We start from the raw sequence: 18,699 nt of genomic DNA, 5'->3' as shown, positions 1-18,699 counted from the left end.
TACACGATCACACAAAGTGTCTATACAGATGGGCTATGAAATAGCTCTTTGGGGTGAACCCGTATATGTGTAAAGCTCTAAAAGAAACAAAATTGTGAACATTGCTTTGGTAGGTTAATTGGCTGCAATCGAAAATTGACCCTAGTCTACCCCTCTCTGTCTGTCTGTGTGTGAGTGTGAGTCTATAGTAGGGAATTTAGACTGTAAGCTCCAATGGGGCAGGGACTGATGTGAATGAGTTCTCTGTACAGCGCTGCGGAATTAGTGGCGCTATATAAATAAATGATGATGATGATGATGTTATGTCATTTTCGCAAGAAAGTCACATTTTCTGGTGGTGCAAAGGGTGCTGCCTGACAGAAAAGAAGCATGACACCGGGGTATCAGGGTATGGTTTGGGAAAGTCAGAAGTGTGGTGTAAAATGTCCCTGGTTTGCAAAGGTAATGTTGGTAATGTTGGGAGGTATGGCTAATATAATTAGTGGTATCCAACTGTAAGCAGTACTGTGTCCCAGGGCAAACATCCTCAGAAATGTTGAAGTATGAAATGAAAAGGATATAATTATAAGCTGCTGAAACCTTAAAAACCGCCTACTCAATGTATAATAGAACAAGCTCAAGGACTGCTATTAAAAATACTCACACATTCTGAAAACACAGAATACAGTTACATACTGAAACTAAGGACACTACAACAACTGCAGAGGGTGTGTGTGTGCGTGGTTATTTTTTGTAACATATCAATGCTAAAATATTCTAATAAATATTACAGGGAACATAATACGTTGGAATGTTTAAGTTCCAAGGCAACTAACAAATATGAACTAAAGATAAATTGCTCCAGTGGTGAACTTTTTACCTGCTTTTTGTCTGTCCAGTTATTTTCTTTCGTTTTAAAATACATTTTCCTGTCAGAGAAGTCTGCATGGTAGTATATCTTGCTGTGATCAGACACTTCTTTGACTCCTTAAAATTCTCTAAAGTATCCTAAATGATTTATCAGCTCAAAAGTATGCATACCAAGGATGGCAGAAAGCCAGACACACGTCAAGTCTTTTATATTGATTAGGTATTTATATTAAGTGATACCATTATCACCATAAATATATCTACATAAACATACATCTCAACATAATTATGTAATAAGTAAACTTAAGTAGCGCAGAACACTAAGAAACAGCAGTGCAATGTAATGTAATGACATTTTGGTAAAAAATAGTTTTGCTGATAAAAATATGTTCCGACACAAAATGTATTAATGTACTCATTTAAAGTTATATCTGTAGTAGTTTAACCATCATAAATGTGCTGACTAGTCTCTTTTTTGTAATATAGATTTTATTTAATTTAAACGTATAACAAGGAAGTACCAGTACAAATCAAATGGAGGGTTAGCCCTTTCACACATATTATTGCAAAGCAATACTTGATAAATATGTGGCCAGCTTTATAGTAGGTGCGTTGGCTATAACATTGTTATGTTTGACAGTATTAGAAATCTTAGGGATAGGCTTCATCATGACCAGTATAAAAATATCAAAATGAATCAATCATATGATTAGTGATACCACATAAGAAATTTCATAAGTAAATAATTTTTCATATCAATGTGTGTTTTATATATATCTTTCTGTGTGACTCTATAACAGTTGGATATATATGAACGAAGTCACCTTCCAAGGGGGGAATTCAATTGACTGCGTTGTTTTCACAAACAATGTGGTCAAAGCCCGCGCACTATTAACGTTAGTACGGTAATTTTACAGCAGATTACTGCGAGCAAAATTCAGCGTGTGAATTACCGTACTGATGATGGTAAATTATTACCGTAGTAATAGTGTGCGGGCCGTGTTGTTCTTACGAACATCACGGTCAACTGATTTTTCAACCCCCCAATATTAGGTCTATGCCTGGGGCTGGTTTACCTTAAAATTTGTTGATTAATAAAATACAAATGAGTGTAATAAACTCCCAGTTTTTACATTTGCTCACTACTAAGGAACCAACCCTTAATCCAGAGCTACTTTTCAGAGGGGTGATGGAGCGTTTCAGCATTTTACATATAGGCCCCGAAGTCCATTCAAAGTCAGATTTTATAAATGGTTGTTTATAAAGAGACCCAATACCATTTAAATGAGAATTCATCCCTGTCTTAATCCTGACACCACACTTCACCCAAGCCATTGGCGGCTTTCTTGCCATTTCCCTTCACCACTTGTCAATAGCAGTGGGAAACTACAGACAAGTTATGGAGCCCACAGCATAATCTTATGTATGAACATTGTAACAATAACAAATGACATCACTTGACATCTTTGCTATAAATGTTCATATAAGGTCTCATTCAAACTACCGAGCAACACATCTATGTTATATCTAAAAACAATCTTTTATAAAAAGTAAACAAGTAAAATGTGTCAGTGTTGTTTTTTTACTTCTTATATTCCACTTACAAAACAATACTAATACTGGTGAGATTCAGTTGCTTTAGTATGTTGTAAGCAGGTAAACAGTGCAAGGTGTGACCAATGGAAATAGTTTACAAATACTGTAGAGTCGTTAAAAGAGCCAGACATTGTGACATTTTTACTGCTGCTATGGCAGGTGATTTGTCATGTGCTAGCAGTAGTCCTGCCATTTTTGTCAATTATAAGTCATCCTAAGTACACTCATTCCCTTGAGATAAAACTCAAAATACAGTATTCTCTCCATTGCATGTTGTAAGGCTGCCAACTTTGTATTTCTAAAATATCACTTTAAAGACAGGAAAACATGCTGTATTTTTACACACTGTGTAAGGAAAATAACAACATACTGTATTAGATCAGTATGATTACTGCTTTAATAAAAAGGGATTTTACAGGTTAATTATTGCTTAGTATACACAGTGAAATTAATATTATTTTTCCTCTTAAATAGGCGCAAAATCAAGGGGGGAAAATGCTTTAGAGAGGGGTAGAACTATCTCACCGTTCCTTGACTGTAAGAACTGTTTACCTAGAAAATCAGAAATGTTTTGCCCTGCCATATATTTGTGGTTGGCTGGTTGAATAGACAAAATATTTTTGCTCTTATCAAATTTGCTTTGATTTCAATATATACAGCACAATATTTCACACTGAAAACTAATTATGGCATATTTATTGACATTTATTTATATAGCGCCAGCATACCCCATAGCGCTTTACATTTGGGTACAAACACTGTAATATAACAAGACTGGGTATTAACAGACAAAAAAAAAGAAAAATAGGGTCCTGTTTCAATATTGAATATGTTTAGCATACTTGCCAACATTTTGGTTCTCCTCTGTGAATCGTGCCATTACGCTCAATCCCCAACCATTTCACTAGGGAAGTGGGGTGGGTGCACTGCTCTCCCAGGTGTCCAGTAGAACTCCTAGAAATTCGGGAGTCCTGGAGAGTAGGCAACTATGATCTTTGTATTCCAAGTTCATATAATGTTGTGATTTGATTTTAATATGTGTTTACCATATGTCATATTATGAAAGGTTGTGTATACTTGTGCACCAGTGTGGATTCACTGGGGCACAGGTGTGTTTTTAATCCCGTTTTCCTACAACCAAAATGGAAATAGCATAGATGTGAATGAGGTTACATCATCACTGTTACTCATCCCAGAACTGTCACTGTTACTAGTAGCAACACTGGTTTGTGACTGCTGTAGGGGTGGCATTTAATACATCACTTGACCCTCACAACAAGAGACACACAATTTGTTGATCAAAGTCAGACACGTTTTTATTATCAAAAGTCTCTGCCCGCATAATGGGGCAATAACTGGAACGCTTAAATCTCGATTATATAAACTTGCTGTTCATTAACCAGTACCAAAGGTCAACTACAGATATCGGCTTCCTTCCCAATAATTATCATATTTGTACTATGTTGCATTGATCTGTGTGTCACTGAGACTAGGAGAAAATAAACACATATTACAACAAAAACATGCTAAAGAACAGTCCTGGGGAGGTCCAAGTGGTAAGTGCGGTGGCGCGGCTAAGATAGCGTGTCAAGATGGCCCTCTCTTTCCCTGGAGTCTTGGGAAATTTTGGAGGCTCCCTGGTGTTCCAGGAGAGTAAGCAAGGATGTAGTTACTCTAACTATATATAGCTAGTTCCCACCCCTTAGCAAGACTAGGCATAAGCTCCTCCTGCAGTGTAGCTCTCCAATGACAACTAAAACAGCTTAATCCAGAACTTATTTCCTGCAGTCAAGGGGACATTACAGTACCCTAAAAACATCCGTGAACATCCAACATTAAAAGTCAATATATTATCAATTTCAAGACACATATATGTCTTTAAGCATAAATAAATATTTATTTTTCTGTGACCCTGTACTGCTCTTCAGCTTGCTCATGAAGAGTACTCAGGCTTAGTGGTTAGCACTTCTGCCTCACAGCACTAGGGTCATGAATTCGATTCCCGACCATGGCCTTATCTGTGTGGAGTTTGTATGTTCTCCCCGTGTTTGCGTGGGTTTCTTCCGGATGCTCCAGTTTCCTCCCACACTTCAAAAACATACAGGTAGGTTAATTGGCTGCTATTAAGTTACCCTTAGTTTCTCTCAGTCTGGGTGTGTGTGTTAGGGGATTTAGACTGTAAGCTCCAATGGGGCAGAAACTGATGTGAATGAGTTCTCTGTACAGCGCTGCGGAATTAGTGGTGTTATATAAATAAATGATGATGATGATGAGTACTGCAGCGGGGCAATTTATGTTAACTTACTACCTCTCCCTAACTACAGACCTGGCAACATTATCAATTTGCTTGGGATATAATGTTGACACCCATTTATTTCCCCATGGAATTAATCTGGGCAGAATTAAGTAATTGATGTGTTAATTACTGAAATATTAGAGTTCCAGAAATTTCCACCCCCGCTGACACCTCCATCTGATGCTTCTGGAATTGAGTCAGGAGATGTTTGAATGTAAACTGTGTACAGTGGAGGGCTGTTGCTGCAGTTTATTACTGAAACAGCCATCAAATCGCTTGCAGTGATAACCTTTCATCTCAATCTCTTCTAGAATATAGTCTAGATTGTACATTCCTAGTCTACCACAATTTCATCTTATTCTGAAATAAAAATGAATTAATTATTTTTAACTATCATGATTTATATTTATATTTGATGTTATTATGCAAGCAATTAAATGTATTCAGGGAGATGACATTTGGATTTGAACGATTTACCACAACAATATTCAATATTCTCAATTTCAATGTAATGCCAGGGCTCTTAATCACTTTTACACTGCTGCTGATTTGCTAGTGTGAATGTATTCATGTGGAATAATATAGCCTTTTAGTTTACATTATGCCTGTTCTTATACAGCATGTCAGGTATTATCAAGTATTGAAACCTTACAATGCATGTCAAATAGTAGAAAGTTTTTTTGTTATTTGCCGTACAGTAATGGATAGTGCACTACACCTGCATTTAGTACTAATCTGTATATGTCTTGGGGAAAATGGAATGAAATTGTAAGGGCACTGCTATTTATCTCCTAAAAGTGTATTATAATTACACACTGGCATAGTCCACAAATTTGTTATGCCTGAAATTAAAAAACAGCTACGTATAATTAAGCAAAAATAAAAAACAAACACCTGGTAGTTAGGAATTGTTTTGGCTGAATTTAACCTTCCGTAAATATTACTCCTGTTACACGTCAAATATGCACTTGCTGTTTTCTAACTGCCATATTCAGGCATATTGTATAGTAGTATAAGGTTATATATCATTTACATATTTTTCTTATTAGTGATGAAAGAATACGTAAATGTTCCATAAATAGACCCCAGCATAATGCAGGGAAGGGAATTCTACTAAGAATTCCTCTAATAATTATTCAATTTTAGAGTTATGCCCTAAAGTTTTATCTCGCAAAAAAACCCTCTCCTGACAAAAAGAACATGGAAACATGAATTTGTGTAAAACATTGTTTATTCTGTTAGAAGTATGAGGTAGAGTTTGTTATTGTGAAACTGAGAAAATTCATAGCATATTTGCCGTTGGCTAACAAGGGAGATACAGTCATCCACAGGGGAGACTTCTGAAGAGTTTCCTGTGGGAGCTTTATCTATTTATATCAGCCTGATCGCACAAGGCTGCTACGTGTTTCATAATATGCTAGTTATATTTTGCTATCAATATTCATAATGTACCATTAAGCAAGATGGAGTTTTTCATGGTTGAAACTTCCAGAAGGGGGAAAGTGGAGCAAAATCTTGTTTTGCTAACAATTTAGGAAATGTTGTGCATTCAACATTCAATTTAACAAAAAATGAAGCTCAGAAGAAACAATATGGCTGTCATCTTGTGAAAGCAATACCTGTGAAAAGATTGTAGGCACTCTACCCTGTCTTTCCCCTACTATCCATGGAAAGATAGTATAATGGAAAGATTTAAAATTGAATGCATAGTAATGTGCATAGTAAAGTATTTACTATATTGGTGTGCACTAAATCTGCCTGTAGAGCTCACCATCCAGCAGACTGACATTCTCTTTGTCTGTCTCATAAGCACTTATTTCCTGCCAGAGCCATCTTGCCAGTCTTAAGCTCGATTACCTTCAGTTCTGTGATCTTTAGCAGTCATAACCATCGACTGAAGACTCTGTAAACTCTATGGAGATCCTTATCGTGAGTGTATACACACTACAGGATTGAAACAACATTGTTCCATCGATGAACAAGATTTTTAGTCTGTTTTAAAAATCAAATGAAACGATATTATGTGCTTTGGAATTATAGTTGTTCATCATTGAAGCGTACACATTAGTGCAATATCGGGCCGAACACTCGTTTATTGGGTGATTGGCCTGATAATTGGCTGAAAACGCTGTAGTGGACTTATTCATGTGTAATAATCATTTCATAGTACAATAGTTTGTGGGTTGTCTAATTGAAAGTAGGTATGGTAGGTGTAGGTATGACATCAATTGGCAGCTTATGTTGTCACTGTGGGCTTGGTCAGGTTCCAAGGTAGAAACTATTTATTTTAAGGTTAGAGTGCCTCTAATGGCTAACAATGAATTAGTTATAGTGCACTTACAGCAGTAGGAAGTATATTGGATACATTATTCAAAAACATTAGGGATTTATATGTGCAGAAAATGCCTTAGGAAAGAGTCAGTGTTCCTGTGTGCGAGAGTGTAATATTAACATGCAGGAACTGGAAGCTGAAGCACGACTGTGTTACTTAATTGCTTTTAGCTATTTTCTCTACAACTCTTTTGTGCAGTGAGATATATGATGAGCATATGTTACACATTAGATTTAGCTTCAAATCTCATTTTAAATCTTATTTTAACATAATAAAACATCTAATATGATTTGATACTTTTCCCTTTTTATTTTATAAGTGCACAGTAAGAGACAGCAAGGGTAAAATACTTGTGGTTCATGTTCATATCACATACCTCACCGGTAGAGACTATCCTGATTTGAAAATGAAGGGAAATAGCTAAAATAACATTTATTTATTTTTTCGTGAATGTCTACAATTTAATCAGTGTACAGTATATTTTATATATGAATCAGAAAAACATAAGTCATGTTTGCTGGTGTATTCATAACATATGGCAGGATATACTGTACATACACTACATTACCCTCGGACTACTGTGTTTTTCATCAGTAGCAAGTCCCATTACAAAAGATAGGATAAAGGTAATGTAGTTTTATTCACTTTTAGCTCCCAATCTCATATATGTTTGTTGATTGGCATATTTTATGGAAATAATAAATATGATTAACCACTAATCACCCCTCTACATACAAGCAACTGTACTTGTTCATAATCAAATCCCATTGCAAAGACTTCATTGGGTGCCTCTCTGTACAGCTTTCATTACCTTCCACATTGCACAGCTTACGTTTTGTGAAGGGTGCCAGATGTGTAACGTAGGGCAGAGTGCCTGAGCTGCATTGTATCTGTGGGAGAGAAGTGAAGCAGCAGGATATTGTGGGAATGAGGAAAGGATGGTGGGCAATTAAGGGGGTTGTCTGGTGGTATATAATACTAGTGGTTAGCATTGCTATCTCCCTGGGACCTTGGGTTTCATTCTGAGTGTGCTATCTAATTGTAATTTTTATGTTCTATCCGTGTTCACATGTGTCTAGTACAGGTGCTCTGGTTTAATTTTACAGACCAAAGACTTACAGATTGGTTAATTAACCTTGGTGTGCATGTATCTGCACATTCATGTAGTAGAAAAATTAAATTGCAAGCTCCAATAGATCAGGGAATGGGGTTGAATAAAATTCTTTGATTGTGCAGCACTGTGGAATATATTGGAATTGCATAAATAAAATAATAATAATTGTAATAATAAATGTTATTCATATCTGCAATAGTCCTATTTCTCACAGAACAATCTAGAGATACGGTGGTTTAAAGTGGAAATAGGTATGTCCTCATTAGTGATAGGGTGGACATGAGCGATTTCTGGGAGTTGTTTTGGTGGATCAGGGGTCTGTCATAAGTTGTTTTGATTTTCTAATAAGGAATGTTGGGATGTATGCTCTATGTGACATGACAGGCACAATGGATGAGGACTGCATGTGGAGAGTGGTATAAAAGGGCATTGTGTGAGAGTAGTATTGTCTCTTGGCAGTGACACATGATAATGCTGTGTTGAACTTAAAGTGCTGTCCGATTGGAAAAACTGAAAGACAATGTTCCCTCTCTGATGTTATCCGCTTAGTTCCCTAAGTAGACCTGTCTCCTGATTTTCTTTTTGTTTTTTTGTTTTTAAATCCAGCGTATTTATTATTTTTCAACAAGGTTTTATAAATAAAATACAAACAAAGAACATACAAGTTAACCAGAAATAAACAAACATCACATTTGACATTGATGAAAGCCGTAGCAAGCAGAACAATAGTTACAATGGAATTAGAACAAGACAAAAATAATATCCAATGTTGCCAGCAAAACAGAGAGAGTAATAAATGGGAAATACAAAATCAAGGGTGCTCGTGGGTCTATTCAAAGGAGGCAAAGCAGGAATCCAGCCACCGACCGCAAATATTTTCATATTTTAGAGAACATTTCCTACTGGTATACACAAATCGATCATGTCCTACTGTATCATTCACTAGTTTGATCCAATCACGGACATGTGCGCCGGTAGGAGCCATATACTATCTAGCTATACAGACCTTAGCTAACATACATTTATTAGGTAGTAAAGGCGTCAGTCTGCTTACCATATCCTCCAGCTGCAACCCAAAAAAGCAAATATCAGGTGAATATAATGGCACCTTCACTCCACTTTTATTAATACACCGAATAATTCCGGACCAAAAGTGCTAAATACTAGGACACTGACATAGGAGATGCCAGAAATTACTACTAGGGGTACCACATTTCGGGCACTGAGTGGTCTGGTTAGATCTAAATTTAGCCAATCTACAAGCACTACGGTATGCTCTGTGAAGAACATATATATGAATCTGCTGGAATTTCAAAGAGGCAGTTGCGTTACGAGAGCTACTTAGACGTATCCCCCATTCCTCATCCTGCAGGGGGCCAAAATCTCCCTTAAATGTGCAAGATTTTTGGTTGCATATTGCTCAGCAAATAGAGGAGATGAGTTTTAAGTAACCTAAGGGTTGAAGTAGGATCTTCATAGGGAAATCTTCAAACGAGGGCACTCCGCACTCAAATTGGGCCAATACAGCATGTCGAAGTTGTAAATAATAATAAAAGATTTCATTGGGGATGCAAACTCCTCTGTAAGTTGCGCAGAGGATTTGAGAACCCGAGCAGCATATGTGCTTATGTCATATCTCTGTTGTTATAATACTTCTCATTTAGATAGCGACATATTTCTGTGCTCAATGTTAGCTATTGCTAATGCCTGTTTATGTTCAGTACCGATGGGTCCTGTTTCCTGTGAAAACTATGGAGAGGTAGTATAAGAACAGAGATATGACATAAGCATATAGTACGATACCCAAAAGAGCATCCAACTGTAGCAATAGTTGGAAAGGCACTCATGATGGAAAAGGACTATGTGGTAGTCCAGACTAGGTTCAATGAAAGACATTGCAATCCAGCCAGGTAACTGCAGCCTGGGTTGAATCAAAGAAGTGGATGGTACTGTCTGCAACCACACGTAATCTCACAGGGAAAAACGTGGCATAAGGCGATTGAAGATCTCTCAGCCACCTTTTAACTTGTAGAAATTGAGACCTGCTCTTTTGAATATCAATGGAAAAGTCAGGGAAGAGAACCACGCATTGACCCTTTACCCCTGTCTTTATAATGCAGGATTTTAGCAATAACGAGTGGTGGACATACCTTGTAGATGCGGTGCGCCCTTTCAATAGCAAATTGGTCGGAAAATTCACCTCTGCTATACAGCTGAATCAGTCAGTGGTCCAAAAAAGTGTTGGGATTGTCGCCCTTCCACCTTTTCAGGAAGGCCGACAAATCTTAAGTGGTTTGCGCTGCTTTTTAAGAGAGCATTTAGGACTTTATGTTTGCAATTTTGCGTTTCATCAGGCAGTGGTGTCCTCGAGCGTCACATTTCACATAATAGTATACTTAGGATAACTAACAGTTACAGGGAAAATGTATATAAATAACCCCTTATGTTAACCAACATTGCAGGCATATTAGAAATAGTTAATAAAAATGAAAGTAGCCTGTAACATGATTTGGGAATATCTTGTTGCTTGCCATTGAGTGAGTCATGGGTGTTGATTAGGCAATTCCATCACAAACATACGTTGAGTCAGAGGGTGCAATAACAGTGGACTCAAGTGTATATTTTTTTGGAATACAAGATGCACAAAATTATCTTTTTTATTTAAATGTAAAAATATGTACTGTATTATATATTAACCTCAGATTTGCCAATTTAATGTCAAAGTCATGGATGAAGCCAAGGATTGGTTTATTGTTCATATTAGCCTAATTGTCTATGCTTAAATATCACAATCTGGAGTACAGTATGCTATACATGACTTTTAGAAGCTCTAGCAACTGCTATTGTTATCCAAATTTCAGACTCTATTCCTGAACATTCTTTCCTTTTTAGAGCCGTCCTGAGACTATTTGCTTCCAAAACTGATATTTTTCAGTAGCAGATTAAGCCAGCGCTAGGATGGTCAGGAGACTGCATTATGGTTTCATGCATCTCGGATAACAGAACTACAATTGAACTTTATTGGCAATTCATGATAGACCAGTTTTTTTGTAGACGATCAATAAACTAAACATATAAACAAATACTTTCCTGAATTAATAATTTCCTAGATACAACAGTGTTTAATGAATATAAAAACGAATACATGTAAAGTACTAATTGCGAGATTACAATTTCATATAGAGTTGTTGCCTATGCAGTTCTCAGCTGACTGAGTTCAGGAAACCCTAAAACTGGACACACTTGTTTCACTGTTCTATCCCTTTCTCAATTTATACAGTTCAGGGAGGTGATATGGAGTGAAAGTGGATGACAGAATGGAATACAGAATAAATTTACCAACCAGGGAAAGCTAACAGTATGGAAATGCTAGGTAAGAAAGATTACAGAGATGGAAACAGAAAAAAGTATTGAGAGTCCAGAAAAAAACAGGTTAAGTTTCTTCACTCTCACTAAAAGTTGAATTGCTATGTTCAAGTTTGCATAGAAGTCTTTTCAGAATTAATTCTATATAGCAGCTAGGGTATCTATTGAAGCAGATTGGATGGCTTCTGCAGCATGCATAGTACAAGTGAAAGTTCCAGGAATGTAAATATCTCCAGAAGCATTGGATCCTAGACACAAAAGCCCTGTAGTTCTGCTAGTCAAGTTGACTTAACATCTATTATTAATATCAGACTGAATGTTTTTCCCTACAATACACAACTTGCAAGAGCGATTCTACTGAAGTGATAATATAACTTAACACAGATTAAATGTTATTTTTCTTTGTGGGAGCCAGGTCGCATTCTATTAGAATATACAGTTTAGGTTCATGCAATTTTCCCCGTAACATGATTTTCTTAGAGCTATAGAATGACAATAAATTTTCATTTAAAAAAAGTCACCAGAACAAACTTTAGAACTATGACTTTGTGAACTGCAAGTGGATAACAACAAATTGCCATGGAAACTAGAGTCACCCAAACGGGAAACCTAGACACAAGGTGCAGACAGCAGTCACATAGCCATGTGGCAGCAACAAAGCGACAATTACTATGTTCTTGTGAGCAGCCTCATATCACAATGTTCATACTGTGGAAAAAATAAAATTAAATGTTTTTAAAATTTGGTGTTGCCCTGTCTGTATGAAGATTATATAAAGCAAAACAATTTTTTTTTAAAGATGTTCTATGTTACTGCACATGACTTTTTTCTGACTTACTGTTCTAGGGATCTGTGAACCGTCTATCCTTGATACACTTATCCTGTAGTCCTTGCCCTTTTCGACCCCTGACGCCTTTAGCTGAATATTTATTCATTTACATCAGTCTCTGCCTCAGTGAAGCTTATAATCTAAATTTCCTACACTCCAGGGCAATTTAACCAAAAAAACAATTAAGCAACCAGTAATTAAAAATACCCATTTGTTGAATGGAGGTAAAATGAGATTTAATATTATGGCACTGTAATGAGATAAATCTGCTTACTTTCTAAAGGTGTGCCTAATTAAGCAGGGCTCTAACTTAGTTTGTGAGATGTGATAGCGTGTGTATAGTGTATGGTATAGTAGACGGTTTGAAAGACTATCTTAGTGTATTACTTGGCACATTGTTATAGTTCCTGGCCCGTTTCCTTATCGCATGCATCACTGAGCCGAAGCTGACTGCATATTTCTGCACAGGAACTTTCAGTTCATTGAACAACTAGCAGTGCAGTCTCCAGAGGGAGCTACACTTGGAGACAAGTGTGACATGCAGAGCCATACCTGTCTTCAGTACCAATGTGCAGAGCCATATCTGGTGCCAAGATTAATATACAGAGCCATATCTGATGCCAAGACAAGCTTGCAGAGCAATATCTGTTACCAAAAGTAATGTGCAGAGACATATCTGTAGTCAAGACTAAGACTGTGTAGTTATATCTAGCACTAAGACTAAAGTGCAAAGCCATTTGTAGTGCTGCGTTGAACTCTCCAACTTCTCCAAGTTTCAGATGTGATTCTTTCTGAATCACTGCAGATGTCACAGCAGATGTTGGCTGATAGCAATGATCCTGCCCTGCGCTAAACCTGAATTAACAGGCAATCAGAGTTCAATATAGCTCTATATAGGCCTCCTCTGGGAAGAGCAATTGTCAATGGATATTTTTTTAAAAAAACCAATATATATATATTGATTAATCACTACTCTATAGTGATTCATCTTATATCTTACTTTAGAGAGGAGATGATTTATTTTTGTGAACAGCTGAATTGAGAATCTCATCATTAGTTGACCACCTGTGCCTTAAAGTCACTTTATACCATACTGGTTCATGAGCACTGCATTCTAGCTTCTGATTGACAAACATCAATATTGAATGAAAAACGTTCTGGATTAGATTGTATAAAGATTCTTTTAACACATAAATAATTTTTTGTTCAAAGATATTTTTATTTACAACTGATTTTGGCTGATCAAAATTTGGAATCCTGGTTTGGTAATCACTTGTTCTGATTCATGAATTCATGATTCTTTTTGACTAACCTGCAAATGTATTCCTGCTGGATTATTTAATCCAATTTACAGGGATTTATTTGACTCCATTGACAGCTGCCGTTAAAACTTGATTCCAGTTGTATTGGTTTTATTTTTCCAACAGAATTTTTCTTCTCGGTGCCAACAACCCACTCCTAATGTCCATCTACCTGTACTTAGCCATTCAGTCTTTATAACCTCTGAGTTACCACGGTGCTGTTCTGAAAACATGCACTGGCATTGTTGTTTCTCTACAGTATTGAATCCATTACTGCCAGCTTTAGCAGCACACTGGGCTAGGTCATAGGTCATATATTATATATTATATTATAATATATAATGGTGCATGTGTGTGTGTGCGTATATATATATATATATATATATATATATACAAAAAAAAGACATTGATCCTCTACGCTTTTCAGATACACTCTGGGGTGCAAGAGGGGGTTGCCCACATTGTATAAATAAAAAAATATGGATGTTCTGCACTCGCCAAATACACAATTAATGCTGTTCAAACTACTTTTCTATAATAACAAACAGAAATGTTAGTTCCACATTTTGTTTCTACTATACTACTTTCCTGGGTGCCAGTGCTGTGGATCCACAGATCAAATAAAAAAAAATGTTGGTGGTGGTCATAGGGGAACCCGCACAAGAGAATTTTTGACTTGGGGGATGTTTTTTAACTAACTAGAGTTGTACAAAGATATATAATATTTTTTAACGTTTTATGGTGAGCTGTAGAAAATGTAAATGATCTCTTGGTGCACTTAGCTTCTATGTGATATAATCCTTCTCATTTATGTAGAGTAGGTGAAAGGAGAATGTTTATTTTAGTGATGAGTGATTAACATTTGCATATAAACACAGTGCTGAGTGTAGTAAAATTTGCCAATAATTTAGAATCTGCCATAATTTACTAAAATAGCACATATCACTTACAAACAAGGAAGGCAGCCATTTGTTTGGGCCTAACCAGTATACAGGATCTGTGAAACACTGTAAGCACAGTAAGTGTGGAAGGAGGATGCCAAGCTTTCGCAGTGCCCTGCCAGCCTTTTTAAACATATATACAGTATATTTTTCCCAGCGCGGGCAGGTCAGCGGTTGCTGTTCCACCACCTAAATTCCCCGCCCTGCACTCTGCAGAGTGCGGGCAGCAGAACAAGCACAGGGGTATGAGGGTGCTGCACATATGCAGTGACACCTCTTCTGAGAATGTGCAGTAAAGGATTGAACTGGGCTTTATGACACCTGCGCTGACCCAGCACTAGCCATGCTAATATACATGAAAATGCTTCATCTACATTTATCAGTGCCTAATGGATGTTGGTTATGAAATTCCTCAGTGTTGACATTGATTCTTAGTGAATCTAGCATAAAATTGTTAGCTCCTACCTTCAATAATGCACGTATTTATTTTGTCAAAATTTCAGGCATTTTTGTATTGTTGAGGATGTAGCTTATCAATTTTATGCTATCTTGGATATGAGAGGATCTGGTAGTGTCTCCTATGCCACTGCACCCCTACAGATATGAATTACCATATTTCCCCATGTATAAGACGCACCTGTATAAATCATGTGAAAAAATTGAGGATTTTTTCAGAGTAATCGTGCAGTGGGTACTACAGAGGAGAGATGGAGTTCTAACCCTATTGCTAATTCTGCCTTACCCTGTCAGATGCTTCCTCTGTCCGGTAAAGTCTTCTTTCTTCGGTCCGTTCTGATGCTGGAAAGTCGCTTACCGCCATCTTCGTGATGACCGGATGTCCAATCAGGACTTTGACAAAGTCCTGATTGGACAAAACGCCAAATGCAGAAACCGGAAGTGTGCGTTCCATCTGCAGTTCACGCACCACATCCGGTCATCGCGAAGAGGACGGTAAGCGACTTTCCAGCATCCGGATCAGAATGGACAGAAGAAAGAAGACTTTACCGGACAGAGGAAGCATCTGACAGGGTAAGCGCTACTACCACTGTATAAGACGCACCCAGTTTTTAGACCCAAAATTTTGGGACAAAAGGTGCGTCTTATACATGGGGAAATACGGTATGTCACATTTTTCTCTTGGCTCTTAGTGAATTGCATTATACTGAATAATGGTTCAGCTCACAAAATGCCTGCCTCCACTGTTTGCTCATTACAGGTGCTGTATAATAGTTATACAATCATATTAGATAGAAATATTTTATTTTATATTTTGATAACTTTAATTGTGTGTTTTTCTGCAGTGGAAACCATATATTTCAAGGCCTGGCAGCTGGCATTGCAGTGAATGAAAATGGAAGAGGTCAAATAACAGGTATTGTTTAATACTTATATAAAAATAAACGGTACAATTATCATACACTGTTGTTTATTCTATTGTCTTCAGAAGATTATTGCTTACATTTTTCACCCATATTAGTTTCATCTTTTTTAGATTTTCTTTCATTTCAGTTTTTTACATAATGTATAAACCTTAATTACAAATAATCAATTAATTTGGTCATGTTAAATATTGAAGGCAGAAGGAATAAAATAATGCAAGTTGAAGATGTATTTGGTGGTAATATTTCATGATGGAATCACTTTGATTGCTACTCTTTTTAAGACATGACATATAAGACCACCCACTTAGATACTACATAAATATGAGGAGTTAAACTAATATCCCAGCTGTCCACAGAATGTTACACCTAGCAGCAGTGGTCCCTCTAATGTTTTAATTGTTTAAACAGATGCCGTGGGTGTGTCAGTATTTCTTTTTCCTCAAATGTAATTTCAAAGGACACCGAACAGCAACTTCTGAAACAAAGGAAATAAGATATAGATAGTGTGTTAATAATGTGCTGCATACTACAAGCTGCCAGAACAACTTCAATATACTTTGGCATAGTTGCAACAAGTGTCTACAGCTGTATTCTTATATGCAACGCCATTCTTTCATAAGAGCTTCCAGGAGATGATGTTAGTGGTGGTAGAGACCATTGTCTCAAGTTTCATTCAACAATCTCCTTTACCCACATTTGCCCATGACCTCTTTCCATCAGACCTCTATGCCAGGGCTGTAACTAGGGCTGTGCGACAGGGGCGACCGCCCAGGGCGCAACGCTGAAGGGGGGCGCAATTTAGGAATATTTTAGGTTAATTTGGTTAAAATTGAGGGCTAGGGAGGCGGCATTTGTCTTTCTCGCCCCAGGCGCTTGAATTCTAAGTTACGGCTGTGCTCTATGCCAATATCACCTAGCCCGAAACTTCAGCAAGTTCATCATTTATGTCCTGACAAACATGTCCCAACAATCACCCATCTCTCATAGTCAGTAAAAACTCTTCCTGTATCCAACAATTGATAACTAGGCCTATACAGCATTTTTATCTGTAGTCTTAATTATCATGGGATACTACTTGCTGTATTTACTGAGAGATCAGCTGTGTGGCAGTGCCTGCTTTTAGTATACTTTGCATCTGTGACTTACTTTACAAGTGGTGCTTTTACTTTGGCAGTTTTCTATATAATGGTAGGGAGTATCTTACTTCTTGTTCTCTTATTTCCTTTTATACCACCGATGTTAGGGGCTTTCAGCATTGGAAATGGTATAGAAAGATAGATTGAGAAACACATTAAGACATGTATATGTGTGTTTTTTTATGTAGGACATATCAGTCTTCATGATAACATAGTCATACAGTTCCGGATTCAAGCATAGTGTATCTTATAATGTAAACATAGTAAATGATGCAAGGCTATCCACCCTGTGTCCACCACGTCTCCTGTATCCAATTACCTTTCCTCTATATCCCTCCGTCTCTCCCTCCTATCTCCTTTACTTACATTTCCCCCATATCTCCATATTATAATAAAACTATCCAAAATATCGCCCTTACAACTTCCATGTTACTTTTTATCATTCCCTTATCTGTTTCCTTACTTTGTTCCTATGTGTCCCTATCTTCATCTCTGTCTTTATCCTACTATACTAACCATACTATACCTCGCCCGCTTCTACTTACTCCTGTGCTTCTCTCCCCTCAGTTTCTCGTCCCTCACCCCATCTGGCTACTCTGTGTCTCCTCTCAGTCTCCTCCTCCTCCTTAGATTGTAAGCAGCCTTGGGCAGGGCCCTCTTTCCTCGTGTCCTCAGCCTCTTGTTTTTTCTTTACCTTTGGACCCCCGGCTCTTGTCTCCATTTTGTCACTTGATTCCTCCCCTATCTCCAGTTGTTCTTTTCTCGCATACCTCCACTTCTCCATCTATGCCCTGATCCTGTAAGTGGCGCCCTCACTACTGGGCACAGGCTCTGCCCCTTAATCACTCCACTCCACCCTCTTTCCCTTCCATCTGTACACTAAAACTCACTGTTACCTCTTTGCCCTATGCACCTTTCTCTGCTTAGCGGATACTTATACTTTGCACTTTGTTTATACTTATTGCACTTGCTTTTACTGCACCTTGTTTTTGTACTACCCTGTATGCCATGTATTGTTACCCTGTACTGTTATCCCATGCTCTATGTATGACGCTGCAGACTCTTTGTGGCGTCTCATAAATAAAGGATAATAATAATCGATCTTGCACAAATTAGCATTAAGCATTCCCAGAAACCAAACTTATGCAAATGAACGGAATTCATATCTGCATGCATCTGACACTTGCAACCCATACGACCAGGGCTGCCATCATGGAGTACAGCAGTGTGGGGCCCAACAGCAGCGTGGAGGCCCACCAGTCCTTGCCCAAACAAATTTATTAGGGGAGGGGGCCTCCGCAGTGAATTAAGGGAGGTAACAGGCACCATTTTTAACCAGCAGCTGCTCCTGAGATGTGAGTGGTTTTGTGGGGAGAGACCTTAGCGTGTAATTAAGGATGCGGCAGCGGGTCCCCTTGTAAGCAGCATGTCTGCCTCCAGTCACAAGATGTCAGCGCCCCACAGCTGCTGCTATTTGCTTCAGTCCCAGCCCCCCAGGTGCCCGGCTTCCGGGCAGAGAGCCACGACAAGGCAGAGAGGCTCCCTGCAGCATCACTG

At 37.8% G+C, this 18,699-nt stretch overlaps 1 protein-coding gene across 1 annotated transcript in view; it reads left to right on the top strand.

Moving 5' to 3' along the window:
• The window catches only part of FBXO10 (F-box protein 10), a 103,108-nt gene that overhangs the window by 48,078 nt on the left and 36,331 nt on the right, over positions 1-18,699 (top strand). Inside the window, exon 7 of the mRNA XM_075208385.1 lies at positions 15,926-15,996. Coding sequence (XP_075064486.1) covers positions 15,926-15,996 — 71 coding nt within the window. The remainder of the gene's footprint in view (positions 1-15,925; positions 15,997-18,699) is intronic.

This window comes from Mixophyes fleayi, chromosome 1 (genome assembly GCF_038048845.1).
Source record: "Mixophyes fleayi isolate aMixFle1 chromosome 1, aMixFle1.hap1, whole genome shotgun sequence".
NCBI lineage: Eukaryota > Metazoa > Chordata > Amphibia > Anura > Limnodynastidae > Mixophyes > Mixophyes fleayi.
Note: the sequence above shows the minus strand (reverse complement) of the source record. Positions and strands in the feature narration are given on the sequence as shown.